The sequence below is a fragment of the Prunus persica genome, chromosome G6 (assembly GCF_000346465.2).
Source record: "Prunus persica cultivar Lovell chromosome G6, Prunus_persica_NCBIv2, whole genome shotgun sequence".
NCBI lineage: Eukaryota > Viridiplantae > Streptophyta > Magnoliopsida > Rosales > Rosaceae > Prunus > Prunus persica.
In genome coordinates this window covers 20,375,801-20,388,638 of record NC_034014.1, presented here as the reverse complement: position 1 = coordinate 20,388,638, position 12,838 = coordinate 20,375,801, and the positions used below count along the sequence as shown (strand labels likewise).

Below are 12,838 nucleotides of genomic sequence, written 5' to 3'. Positions count from 1 at the left end.
TTAAAACCCAATAGGTAAAAAATAAAAAATAAAAAAAGGTTCAATTATTAGTAAAAAAAAATTATATTAAGCAGTAAAAATAATTTGTACTTTGGCATTGCACATGCCCGAGTTGAAAAAGCTGACATATTCATAACTTGTGGGTTATTAATTAATTACAATATTCAACCCTAATTTCCAAAAAATACAATATTCAAGCCAAGAAAGTCCACTGTTTTCTGAAAAGGTGGCACATGACTTTCTCATTTTCTATTCCAAAGAGCACACTTCGGGTTCGTTGGTTGGCAATCTGACCATGTGAATACCAAACTATGTGGGGTTGTTTGGTGTCTTTTACATAATGCCAAAGCTGCTTAGCTCAGCTGCTCAAGCTGTATTGATTTCCATTTTGCTCCATTTCTCTTTAAAAAAACATATTTGGTTTGAATTGACTTAAAGCGGGCAGTGCCAATACCATATCGACACAGCCGAAAACTGTTTGGTTGGTAAGAAAATCTTGAGAAAATGATGTTTGATTTACACCTCCAAATCAATTTTGTAAATAGTGAAGCTGAATGATTCAATAATAAGGCAAAGAAATGTTGCTAATTCGATTAAGGGATATTTGACGTGCTGCTAATTTGTCTCATTTTGTGGCATCTATAGTTTAGAGGCCAACAATACTTTTCTAAAATTAATTTGAGTTCAAACTTACTAAAAAAGAAAAATAAGATGAATTTGAGTTGACAACAATCATACAAATAATTGCGTAGATGGGTTCATGTAATTGTGTAGATGGGTTTGCGTGCTTGTAAACGTAAGCCTAACAAAAATAGGATTTATGGAGTGGACTCCATGAATGATAGGGTTGGAATCAGCCTCTAAAAGACATTTGTTAATTGGATCCATCACCCCCTTGGTCACTTATCCAAGCCATAAGTATATAAACATAACTCCATTTACATTATGATTACATGTAAATTTATCCCGGAAATATGACGGATTGCATTAGGACATAAGGAAGCATAATTTCTTGAATATGCTCGATTTTTATTCTATACATGCCACCACATATGCAATTGTTAAAATTCTAATTTGCTAACCGATCGCTCCCCTAATTTAAGTTCTTTTGCTCCCCAATCTTACCTTACTCTTCTAAGATTGGCATGGATAATTAACTCCATCATTTGTTTTTCTTTACAAGTTTCTCACACTAAAATTGCTTTGGATCTCATGTTCAACTTATGCCTCTTGAAGAGGTATGGGAAGGATGAGTTATCTCTTATATACGAGTTATCTTTTTGTCCACGGTTCTAATATATTTTTTTGGTCAATCAATGTTCATTAAAAGCCCAAAAATGGGAAGGAAACAAAACAGAGAATACAATAGCCAAAAAGGCCAAATGCAGAAATAAAGTACCACAAGCACAAGGAATATTAGACTAAAAACTAGTACAGTCTCGTATAACAAATCTTCCCCACACAAAATCAAAATAAAATACAAAACAGAGCCACCGTCCCTGCAAAGGCACCGGAGACCGCACCAATATGGCCACAAGGAGGGGATTCACATCCTCCACACAGGACAGCATAGCTACACATAGAGACCCATCAATCTTTCGGCAAGAATAAAATTCCCCCAGAAACAGAAACACATTAGCACAAAGAGCATTCTTTCAAGAGTCACCTTCTGCTTCACACCCGAGTCCGCATGTGCACTAAGGAGAAAACAACAACCAATCACAACAACACCATGGTATATACCAAAGGATCGAAATCATTGTCTCCTCCTTGGTGAAGCTCTTGCTAAATCAACCCTAGAGGTGCCAAAATTTGCGACCATAGCACTTATACTTGTGGATATGTTGATTCTAATAGCATTAATATGCAGATAAAAGTAAGTATTTTTGTGTGTATGTTAATGAGTTGTTAAGAATATAATTACACAATAATCAATTTAATTAATGGTTCAAATTTATTTTGTTTTTATTCAAATAGTTCAGATTCATAGTCTGTCAATATAAGTATCTTAAACAGATAGTACTTTGGAAATTCATTCATAGGCACTTCAACTTACATCAGCCCAAGGGAAGGGTAACTATCCATGGGCCCGTCATGTGTGTGGGTTGATTATGCTTCAAGACCAACCCAACATTTGATTCCTTCCAAGTAAAGCAGTTTTTTATTTTGAGAAATAAGCTCTTTTCTTATTCCCCAACACAACCAAATTACCGCTTAATTTGAGTTCAAACTTAAAAAAAATAAAATTAGAACCAACAATACTTTTATAAGATTAATTTGAGTTCAAACTTAAAAAAGAAAAATAAGATGAATTTGAGCTGACAACAACCATACAAATAATTTGCGTAGATTGATTGGTGTGCTTGAAAACGTAAGCCTACAAAAATAGGATTTATGAAATGGACTCCATGAATGGTAGGGTTGGAATGAACCTCTAAAAGACATTTGTTACTTGGATCCATCACCCTCTTCATCACTATCAAAGCCGTAAGTATATAAACATAACTTCATTTAAATTATGATTATATGTAAGTTTATCTCGAAAATATGATGGATTGCGTTAGGACATAAAGAAACACAATTTCTTGAATATGCTCCTTCACATATGCAATTGTTAAAATTCTAATTTTGCTAACCGATATCCCTCCCCCCAATCTAAGTTGTTTTGCTCCCAATCTTACTCGTCTAAGATTGGCATGGGTAATTAACTCCATCATTTGTTTTTCTTTACAAGTTTCTCACACTAAAATTGCTTGACTACGTTTGGATCTCAAGGTCAACTTATGCCTCTTGAAGAGGTATGGGAGGGATGATGAAGGTTCATTTCATAAACATGGGGCAATTACAGAAAGTTGAGAACCCCAGAAAAAGGAGGGTTCTAGCCAGATTTTGAAATACAAAATAATAGCACAGTGGCCAGAAACAATGAGCCCCAAAGAAATTGAAACAGAAATATCGGCTCATTAGAAGCCATAAACATACAAAGCCATCACATCATCAAAACCATTGCCCAAATAGTGCCTAGCTGCCGGCACTGTTAATGAGTTGTTAAGAATATAATTACACAATAATCAACTTAATTAATGGTTTAGATTCATTGTCTATCAATATAAGTAACTTAATATTCATTGTCTATCAATATAAGTAACTTAAACACTGATATTATGGAGAAAGAAAAAAAAATGTGAATTAGTATTTCGCAATATATTCATAGGCCCGTCATGTGTGTAGGTTGATTATGCTTCAAGACCAACCCAAATATTTGATTCCTTCCAAGTAAAGCAGTTTTTTATTTTGAGAAACAATCTCTCTTTTCTTATTTCCCAACACAACCAAATTACCTTCAGTAATTTTTAATTTGGGCTGAGATATTTGGCGCCAAAATAACGTCTCTAACGGCCATTTCTCACTAAGGCAACCCAACTTATGTCGTCTTCATTCCAACCACAAATATCTAAACCACAGGTCCCATTCACAGCAGTCCTAATCGCTCCGCTAGGGTTTAAAATGGGTTGATTTCAAGCACAAGAAGACATGTAAAATAGCACAAGACACAAAGTACAAAGTATGGACCAGCAAGGAAAATGCAACAATTCGGAGATACTAGGTTCTTTTGATTTCCATGTTTTTTCATGTGCTCTTCTTGTGGATCTTATCCAACTTCGGTGACCCTTCTGTGGGTTTTGCAGATTTTTCAACGCTGCAGTCGAACGAGGCCACGAATTTAATCAACAGCACCGGTGCTTGGCTGGTGACACATAAAGAACTAAGCCCCCTTATTATTTGTTATTGAATTCGTTTATGCTAGTTAAATTTGAGTACATTGTTTAATTTCATCACGTAGTAATGTAGTTGTGTTATGGTATAGTTAAATGAAAAGCCTGGGGCCTTTATCTCAGAAGAAGAGCTGAAGATTCGGAGTGAGGTCGAGAAGGATATAGAGAGAGACTTGGAGGAAGAAATCAAAGACGGGATATGTCATCTTGCTCTGAGATTGCACAGGCTTTATCAACACCAAAACGAAAGAAGATCAAGTTCTGCTGCTGCTCTTGCTGCTAGAGATGAAAGAAAGATGGAGAAAGCATTTTGTGAGGTGAACATAAACATCAAAATGGAAGGAGGAACCAAGATTGAAATAAAAGAGACCAAGAAACCAGCACCTCCTGATCAAAAGGGTAGTGGTCCTAATTGGTCCGGTACAAGATCAGAAAATTATATGCAACCATTTGTGAAGATGGCTAGAAATTCCAAGAAGTTTGATTGGGCCAAAACACTGAGGTCAAATGTTGGCCCTGTAGCCTTCACAAAGAAACCATGGCAGCCCACATGAACTTGTTAAGGGGCTTGACAAAGCAAGCATACGTATAGGGTACTGATAACAGCTTCTCTCAACTCGGATAGAAAGTTAGAGATTGTTTTGGTTTGTTAAGGGTCTGGACTTGAGGTCTCTTTGACATGACAATAATATCAGTGCTGTTGGGAAGTGCTAATGAGACCTATGATTTTTATGTGAGACATATAAATAAGTTGTGGAATGTTATGTAAACTCAATTTCCAAAAAAGAAGAGGAAAAATAAAATTTGTAGTGGAAACTACTTTGCTTTTGTTTTTAATTGAAGATAGAGAAGCAACGGGAGAAGAGTAAATGAATGTTCGTAATTCTAATGGTCAAGAGTATTTATTCGTAGATTCATTGTATGCAGAATATAGTTGTGGACTAATCAGGTTTTAGCCGACTTAATATTTTTCCTCCCCTCTAATTGTAGCTCTCAACCCAGCTTATTCTAAATATTATCCCATATCTTCATCTCTCAACCCATAATATTTTTAATATTTTGAAATACATTTTTGTTTTATAAATGGGGATAAAGATATCTTCCAATATTTACCGATCATCATACCAACCTAGTTGATATTATTTGACCTACTTACTTTCACACCCAGAAGGGGAAACAAGGCATCAATTCGTGCAGGTTTTATGCCTGTGGCCCAGCAATATTTTGTGTGCATGAGTGAGCAGTGGCCCTGGTGGGTTGTCTAACATTCACATAAATACATGAGCTCCATAATTTTGAGTTGAGTTGAGTGAAGTTGAATTTATTAAAGGATCTGTCATTAAAATGGTCCACAAAGACAGGCACTATTAATCAGAGTCATTCTATAGTATGAAGAACTATCTCTTGACTGTTGGATCTAATTAATGAATTTAATTCAACGGCTAATTAATTTAATTCAACAGTTAAAAGATATGGTTTCATATAAGGATCTAGCTATAGAATTCTACCTCTTAATCAACCAAGTTTCATATAAGGATCTAGCCATAGAATTCTACCTATTAATTCCTTTTTATAAATTAAAGGCCCGTTTGCTAACTATTTCATTTTTTGTGTTAGAGTATAAAGGAAAATGAGATTGAGAATTGGAATGAGGATGAGATTGAAATTGTTTTCACTTTCAAGTTTTTGTTTGTACTTTTGTAACTCCAACCTTATTCTCATCCTCCCCTTTCAATCTCATATCCACTCTCATTCTCACTTCCATTCTTCCTCTTTTTCTTCTATACTCTAGCACAAAAAATGAAAATGAAAATGAAAATGAAAATTGAAATGGTTATCAAACGGGCTCTAAGTAAATGTCATATTATTCGAAAATATTATATATTGTTAAACACACACATACAAGGGTGTAATAAAGATTCGAATCTGAGACCACTGGTCTACAATTCAATATCATTTTTCATTGGACTAGACCCCGTTGGCGTCAAACTATCAAATTAAATTATTAATTATGTGTATTTTTAATTTTCTTGATATGAAATATTGAGGTTGGAACTTAAAATGTAATTCAACTCACCCAACTAAACCAATTATTAGTTTGTATATTAATTAAAAAGAAAATTTCCTGCAAAATACTAGTTGGTATCTTATTAATTGTGTGGGTAGACATTATATTAAATATGTTTTCAAAGACAATGAGGGTGTGGGCCTGGCATCTCCCCAAGACATTACTAGTAGAATCACACCAAAAGTTGAAAACATCAAAACTCTTTGGAGGTTGGATTGAGTAGGGACAACAAATTTAATTGGTCAGCCAGACCAGAGGCCCCCAGATTTAGAATTGGTGTACCATTGAATGGTCTTAATCGTTTGACTGTCAAAAAGGTATCATCTAAATTAATGTATATATATATATATATATATATATATCAGGTGCCAATGCCAAATCCAACTTCCTTTCACACTTTCAAATCTTACAATCCTCTTCAAGGTTTTGCTTTCCAAAGTTGGATCATCCAAAAGAATCTTATCAGGCCCCCCTCCCTCCTCTTCATCTTCTCTTACAATGTCTCATTTCTGCACCTCGACTCATCTATGACTTTATATCAACTAGCTATGGCTGCAAAATAAAGTTGCAAGTTATGCTACTCTATGCACGTATATTTGTTAGGTTCACCGACTCAACTTCTTAAGTTTATTCCCATGTCTAATCGCACAAGATGTGTAATGTACACATTGAAACATGTAATATGCCAGCCAGGTGTCGTCGCAATATATGTTCAGAGAGCCAAGAGTGATCAATTCAGTCAACAAAACTAATCCAACCATTATGGGCAAGTCAGTTATCAGCTTTACTAATTTTGACCATGAACCAGAATTGATATGATGATGACCACCAAGTTCTAGGGTTTAGGCATAAAGCTAGCTAGAATTTCATTGAAGTGTCCAAAGCAGTAGCTAATTCCTTGTATAAGACAACAAGTTTCCTTCAAGGTTGGCGAATATTGTTTGATCATTTTTAATCTAATCACACTCTTGTCTGTCTGCATGAATGTCAGATCAGGAAAATCGATATGCTTAGCCGAAAGTGCAACCCATTCCCCCATGCTTATGAATTGATGCTTGTTAAATCATTTATCTATCTTACAAACAAACTGCTCATAGCAACAAAGTTTTTTTTTTTTTTTTTTTCCTTTCCTTCTTAATGCCGAAAAAGAAAGAAAATTACAAAGAGAAACCCGAGAAACTCCTCATTGTTATAGCCATATGAAAGCCTACTAAAATTGTAGGCAGATGTAAAATTCCAGCACAAAATGTTCAAAGATTTAGAATCAAGTCACCCTTTTGTTTTTGTGTTTGGGCAAGAAAAGGGTTTGATGAGGAGCACACCCTCGGCCCTTTTTCGAGATAGCAGAAATGACAACATGGGAATCAGAAAGTAGGCTAGGATTCTCAAATTCTAATGTAGATGCTCAGAGTACAATAAATACATGGAAATTCTTATCCAATTTGCAGGAATTCAATTCTATCTCTGCAAGCCCTTGCATCTTTTGATGAGTTTGATCCCAAAAGACTCTATAGCCATAAATAACTTAGGGATTTTAACCGCAATCGTCCTGAACTTATTTCCGAATTTTATTTTAATCATTCAACTCCTTTTTAAGTCATTTTAGTCCTCCAACTCTCACACATATTCTAATTTAGTCATTCCGTAACATTTTCTTTTCGATTTTTAGATATCTAAATTGACGATTTTACCTTTCAAATAGTCGGAAAAATTCACAAAATTTGAAGGAATGACTAAATTGGAACACGTGGGAGAGTTGGAGACCAACTCAAAATGAGTTGGAGAACCAAAATGAATCTCGGATTTAAGTTCATGGATCATTACAGTTAAAACCCTAAAAATTTTAATAGACCATTGCAACAACTTAATGCATTGAAGACATATTACAACTCTAGATCCTTTAATTAATTGCAAAGTTAACCACATTACTTTCACAGCAGATTTCCAGTTAATATGTGATGACTTTTGGACGAAAAGTTCCCTACTGGGCTGAACTTTGAATGTGCAAAGGAGAAGAAAAGACAGTCCATGAAAAATGAAGCATATTGACAAGGGGATGGATTATGTGGGATGATTTACAACTGTCTGAATCTGCTAATTTGAACTTTGACCAGATTTCCCAATAAGTCCATGGACCACAATGCAGCTTTAACTGATGTTGGGGTTCCACCAAAACAAGTAAAGCATCTTCAAGGATCTCATCTAGGTAAGCTTGGACTCTCACAAGAAGAAAACTTCCAACAAAAGTTTAACATATATGTGTATATTTATATCTTTCTTGCTAGTAAACTTGAAACATCAAATGCTAGAAGTAGAACAAGTAAAAGGACCCAAGAACAAGCACACCTCACAATTTCAAACCCTGAAAATGGAATTTGGTCCTCCTGAAAAATTAAGCTGAACCATGACTATACTTTACAGGCTGAGGCAGTCAGATTTGTTAATTAATTACCACAGTTAAACACTAATTAAAGAAATAATTAAACTTAAATAATCTTAGATGGGTGTGTGTTTATAGTAGAGAATTAGAGGAAGATTGAGAAAGATTCTTGGAAAGAATGCTATCAACCAACCCTAAAAGATCTGCAGTTGAGGGAGCTGCAGACAAAAGCTCTGTGTCCCCCTCCCTCTTGTGTACATTTATTGAGAGTTTTTTTTTTGCTGCTGGGAGTGCCCACATGTTCCCTTTGAAGCAGATCGTTGAAATTTGGAAAAAGATTGAGAAATTAATAAAACGAAATATAATATATATATATATATATATATATATCTGCAGATATATAGAGACCAAGCTTTGGATCTATCGACTTTCTCTCCAACATGGACTGAACCCACATTTTGGACTTGAGTTTCCATGAAAACAAAAACTACTGTTTCTCTAGCTGATAATATATCTTCTTTTCCAAGAGAAAACAAAACAGTAGAAAAATGAATAGTATAATAATAATAATAATTATTTAACAACAAAATCAAATAATTGAATAACTTTGAGCTCTTTGTTTTCCTTCCCAAGGTGACCCCATCATATCAGGGATATCAAACATCTGGGTTCTACCCTCTACACCAGACAAGCTCCATCATATGATTACATGGATCAAAGTAACCAACCTCATAAAATACTCTAAATTTTTCAAAAAGAAAGAAATTCAAGGATATCAATTAATATTTTATATATATATATATATATATATTCTGCACTCATGACTGCAAAAGTAAAAGACAAAAACTTGGTAGCAGAAAGAAACAGACCAGAGAATATGAAAGCTAGGTCCCAAAGATCATCATCCCTTTTCAACTCGGGTTGGGTTCATCATTTGAAGGCCCTTCAGAAGAGCATAAGATCCAGACAAAGAGAAAGAGAAAAAAAATTAAATTAAGCAGTGAAAAAAGGAAAGAGAAAAAGTACTGATCATTGAACAACAGCATCTCATACAATTAATGCTTCTCAACATAAAATCAACAGAGTCTGAGATTCGTGGACGAAAACAAAAAGGCATGGGATTGAAGGAAAGAGAAGTAAATGAATGACACAGAAACGTACAAACAAAACACATGTAAAAAAAAAAAAGGAAAAAAAAAAGAAAAGAGATGGTACATATAGAAAACGGAAAATGCAGCATGGATCGCACAAGTCTTATTATTAAGACCACACAAAGCCTACGAACAGATGGTCCTCCCTCTATAGTCTATACTCTATGATGATCATAACCAACAGCTAAACATTGCAAACTCATCAACATTGATCAACCCATTTAATTAAATTAGTAGGATGATTAAGCAAAGATATATGATTAATATATTTTACATGCACTAATTAATGAAATGATCAAATGGGACATTGATCACAACAATGAGAGAGATTTCACACTCATCTAAATCAAGTGTTCAAATAACACGGATGATGATCACTACACTAGTCAATAAATTTAAGAAAAAAGATTAAAAATAAAAAGAAACCCTAATTAAAACACTAATTAAAATCCCGGAAAAGCAGTAGAATTTCTCAACAAAGTCAGCTGCAGGCACATGATGATGATTTTTGTTCCTGATCAGTTTCGCCACCTTGACCAGAAGAAAATTACCTCTAGCTGATAAATCCTACTACAACTGCTAGAGCTAGCGAAGTGTTGTCCTAATTAAACTAATAAGTACAAAAGATCGAGAAGATCGGTCGACTGAGAGAGAAAGAGAGAAATGATGAGATGAAGAGGACCAAGAATGATGATATACTTGTGGGTTTTGGGTTGTTTTTCATGTTCATTGTCTTCCTTGTTCTGGGTTTGTTTGGTTTCTAGCTTAACAAGCATGATCAGCTAGCTAGGGTTTCTTACCCAGAGTGTGCTTGTTGTTATGCATCCAAACCTTGAGGACGTGACGCTTCACTCCAGTCTCGTTGCAGAACTGCTGAATCGCCGGCTCGTCCTGCTTCTGAATCCTCCACCCCAGCGTCTCCGCCAAAGTCAACATCCTCTCCTTCTGCTCCGCCGTAAACTTCGTCCTGAACCTCTTCTTCCCGGAAGACGCCGTCCCATGTAAACCCCCTCCCATTCCCAAATCCCCTCCGCCGCCGCCCCCTCCGCTAGGATTCGACACGTCGTCCTCCTGCTCCTCCCCCCTGCTGTGGGTCCCGCCCCCTCCCGACGTCGACGGCAGGGCCAGAGGCCTGTGGTGCGGCGCCAACTGGAGGTACCCTGCTGGCGTCCGGTAGTACGGCGAGAACTGCGGGTGGTTGTGCTGCCCGTGGAGCGGCACCAGCTGCCCGTACGGGTCTGGGGTCATGAGCGCGAGCCCGCCCGAGTCGCCCTCCTTGCGGTGGAAGTTGCGGTGGCAGTTGCAGGCTGCGCATTTTAGCGCGTCGAGCGTGCCCTCGGCACCGGCCGGCATGAACTCGCCGCAGCCGTCGAGCGCGTGGCCTCCAATCCCGACCGCGTGGTTCTTCAGGCACTCTCTGTACCTCGAGGCGCCCTTCCTCTGCTGCTGTTGCTGTTGTTGCTGCTGCTGCTGCTGCTGAGAACCCGCCGCCGCCGCCGCTATTGCTGCCACGCCCTCGGGTCCAGAACTCGACATTTTGACCCGGACGCCACCCGCTGAGTTTCCGAGCGAGTCGTAACTCGCCGCCATCTCCATCTCTTCGTCGTGCTCCTCTTGATCCTCGAACTCCATATCAATTAATTAAGGGGAACCAAAAATGAAAAAACCCCCCAGGAATTAATGAATCAGAGAATCAACCCACAAAGAAAAACCCAAAAAGAAGAAAGAAGAAGAAGAAGAAGAAGATAAAGAGGACTGAGCTTAGAGAGAGAGAGAGTAGAGAGAGAGTGTTTGTGTGTATGTGTCAGGTGTAAATTTGTAGTGTTATCTCTCCTCTCACACACTCTCCTCAACACTTTGCTTAGCTCCCTGCAAAAGGAGCGTTGTCCGCCCTCAAACCCCCTTCATATACTTTCCCGTTTTCTCAACCCCCACCGGCTACTCCCGGTTAAACCGGTCATTTTCACCTTCTGTCCCAGTTTTTTCACCGCGCTGTAAATTTCAGAGGTAGAGAGAGATGGGCTTGGGAGTGTCAGACTGCCACTGCTACTAGTACGAGTCTGAAAACAAAAAACAAAAAACAAAAAAATGAAAAAGAGAAATGAACGGAAAAGGCAAGGGAATTTTTTTTTCTTAAGTGCCCCACGCGCCCGGCAGCAAGAAAAGTGGTGGCGGCGCGTGAAGTGTCGGGTACTGTGGGAGAGGAGAGAGAGAGGGGTGGATGGTGATTGGGTGCGTGTGAGTATGTGTCAGGACACGGCATTACTTAGGAAAAAATAAATTGTCGGCATTTAAGGCAGCTGTGGGTACGTGCTCTCGTCTCCGACATGCGTGACGCGCTTTTTGGCGTCAAAATTCCATCTTTCTTATTCAAATATTTCTTTTCGTGTCTCAGAAAAGGAAGTGAATATGGGGTGGGTTTTTTTGTAAACATACCCACTCTTCAGTTTGGTGTTTGTGGGACACGCTTTTCTTATTTTTTTAATTTTTTTACTAACTAGAATAATGTTGGTCTTAAAAAAGAATGTCTTTTTCCATCCCAACACATAATCGTTCTTTTCTCTACACAACAACGAGATGAAATTAGTTTTTAGTTATTCCAGAAAAAGTAGATTAGATATTTTTTCCCTACTTACTCCAAAAGTGTTAAAGCAAAATCCTTATTTGATCGATTGGCTAGTACAATTTGTGTATTGTTTTTTTCTTAAGCTTATGTTGAATAGCCAACAAATAATTTGGTGCATTTTTCTCTATAAGTTTCTTAAAACAAAAAATTCAACCTCAATATGATCACTTTAGAGGTCAAATCGTTGTTTCATAACTTAGTGTACTTCCACTTATTTGCCATGACAAATGGCAAGTAAGTGCAGTTACTGTTCACATGAATAGTATATGCCTTAGCAAATTTTTTTTTGATTTTCCACCTATTGCCATGAGAACTCAAGGGCAATTACTATTCACATTGGATTAATTTTATTTATACGTATGAGATTAATAAATAAAAAATTGATAGGTATTTGTATTAAAAAAACTCAGAATCTTTGGTATCTTTTCAGATATTTTTTCAATTTTTTTCTTCGACGACGTCAAGCTAGCATCTGCGCCCGCGAGCAGGTGGTCAGGCTGATTTTGTCTTGGACCTTGCCCGGGCTTGGTGGACCCCATGTGTTGCCAGGGCAGTAACAAACCACTAGGGCCAGTTTTGGAAGCCTAAGAGGGCTTTTACCTGGCTAAGCTCACCATTGAAAATGCTCTTAGAATAGAACAATAAGTCGTCTCGTTACAGATCTTGAGTTCGAATTAAGCTTCGCTTAAATTTAGCTCGTCTAAACTTGTAACATAACCAAGTCAATCCGAGCTTGGCTTGTTTAAGAAACAACCAAGCTTGAGATTTGGTATATTTGACTGATAAACTTGAGCTCAAAGATCCTTTATATGAGCATTGTATTATTCGATTCGACAC

General features: G+C 37.2%; 2 protein-coding genes across 2 annotated transcripts; one reads left to right on the top strand and one right to left on the bottom strand.

Moving 5' to 3' along the window:
• On the top strand, positions 3,554-4,722 carry LOC18772645. The gene is made up of 3 exons (XM_007208515.2): positions 3,554-3,607; positions 3,690-3,751; positions 3,869-4,722. The coding sequence occupies exons 1-3, from the start codon at positions 3,568-3,570 to the stop codon at positions 4,328-4,330; spliced, it is 564 nt and encodes a 187-aa protein (XP_007208577.2). The 5' UTR covers positions 3,554-3,567; the 3' UTR covers positions 4,331-4,722.
• LOC18772614 (zinc-finger homeodomain protein 1) lies at positions 8,789-12,071 on the bottom strand. Its single transcript, XM_020565087.1, has 2 exons — positions 10,176-12,071; positions 8,789-9,167 (listed from the first exon to the last, which is right to left on the bottom strand). Exons 1-2 carry the CDS (start codon positions 11,005-11,007, stop codon positions 9,136-9,138), a joined length of 864 nt encoding a protein of 287 aa, XP_020420676.1. The 5' UTR covers positions 11,008-12,071; the 3' UTR covers positions 8,789-9,135.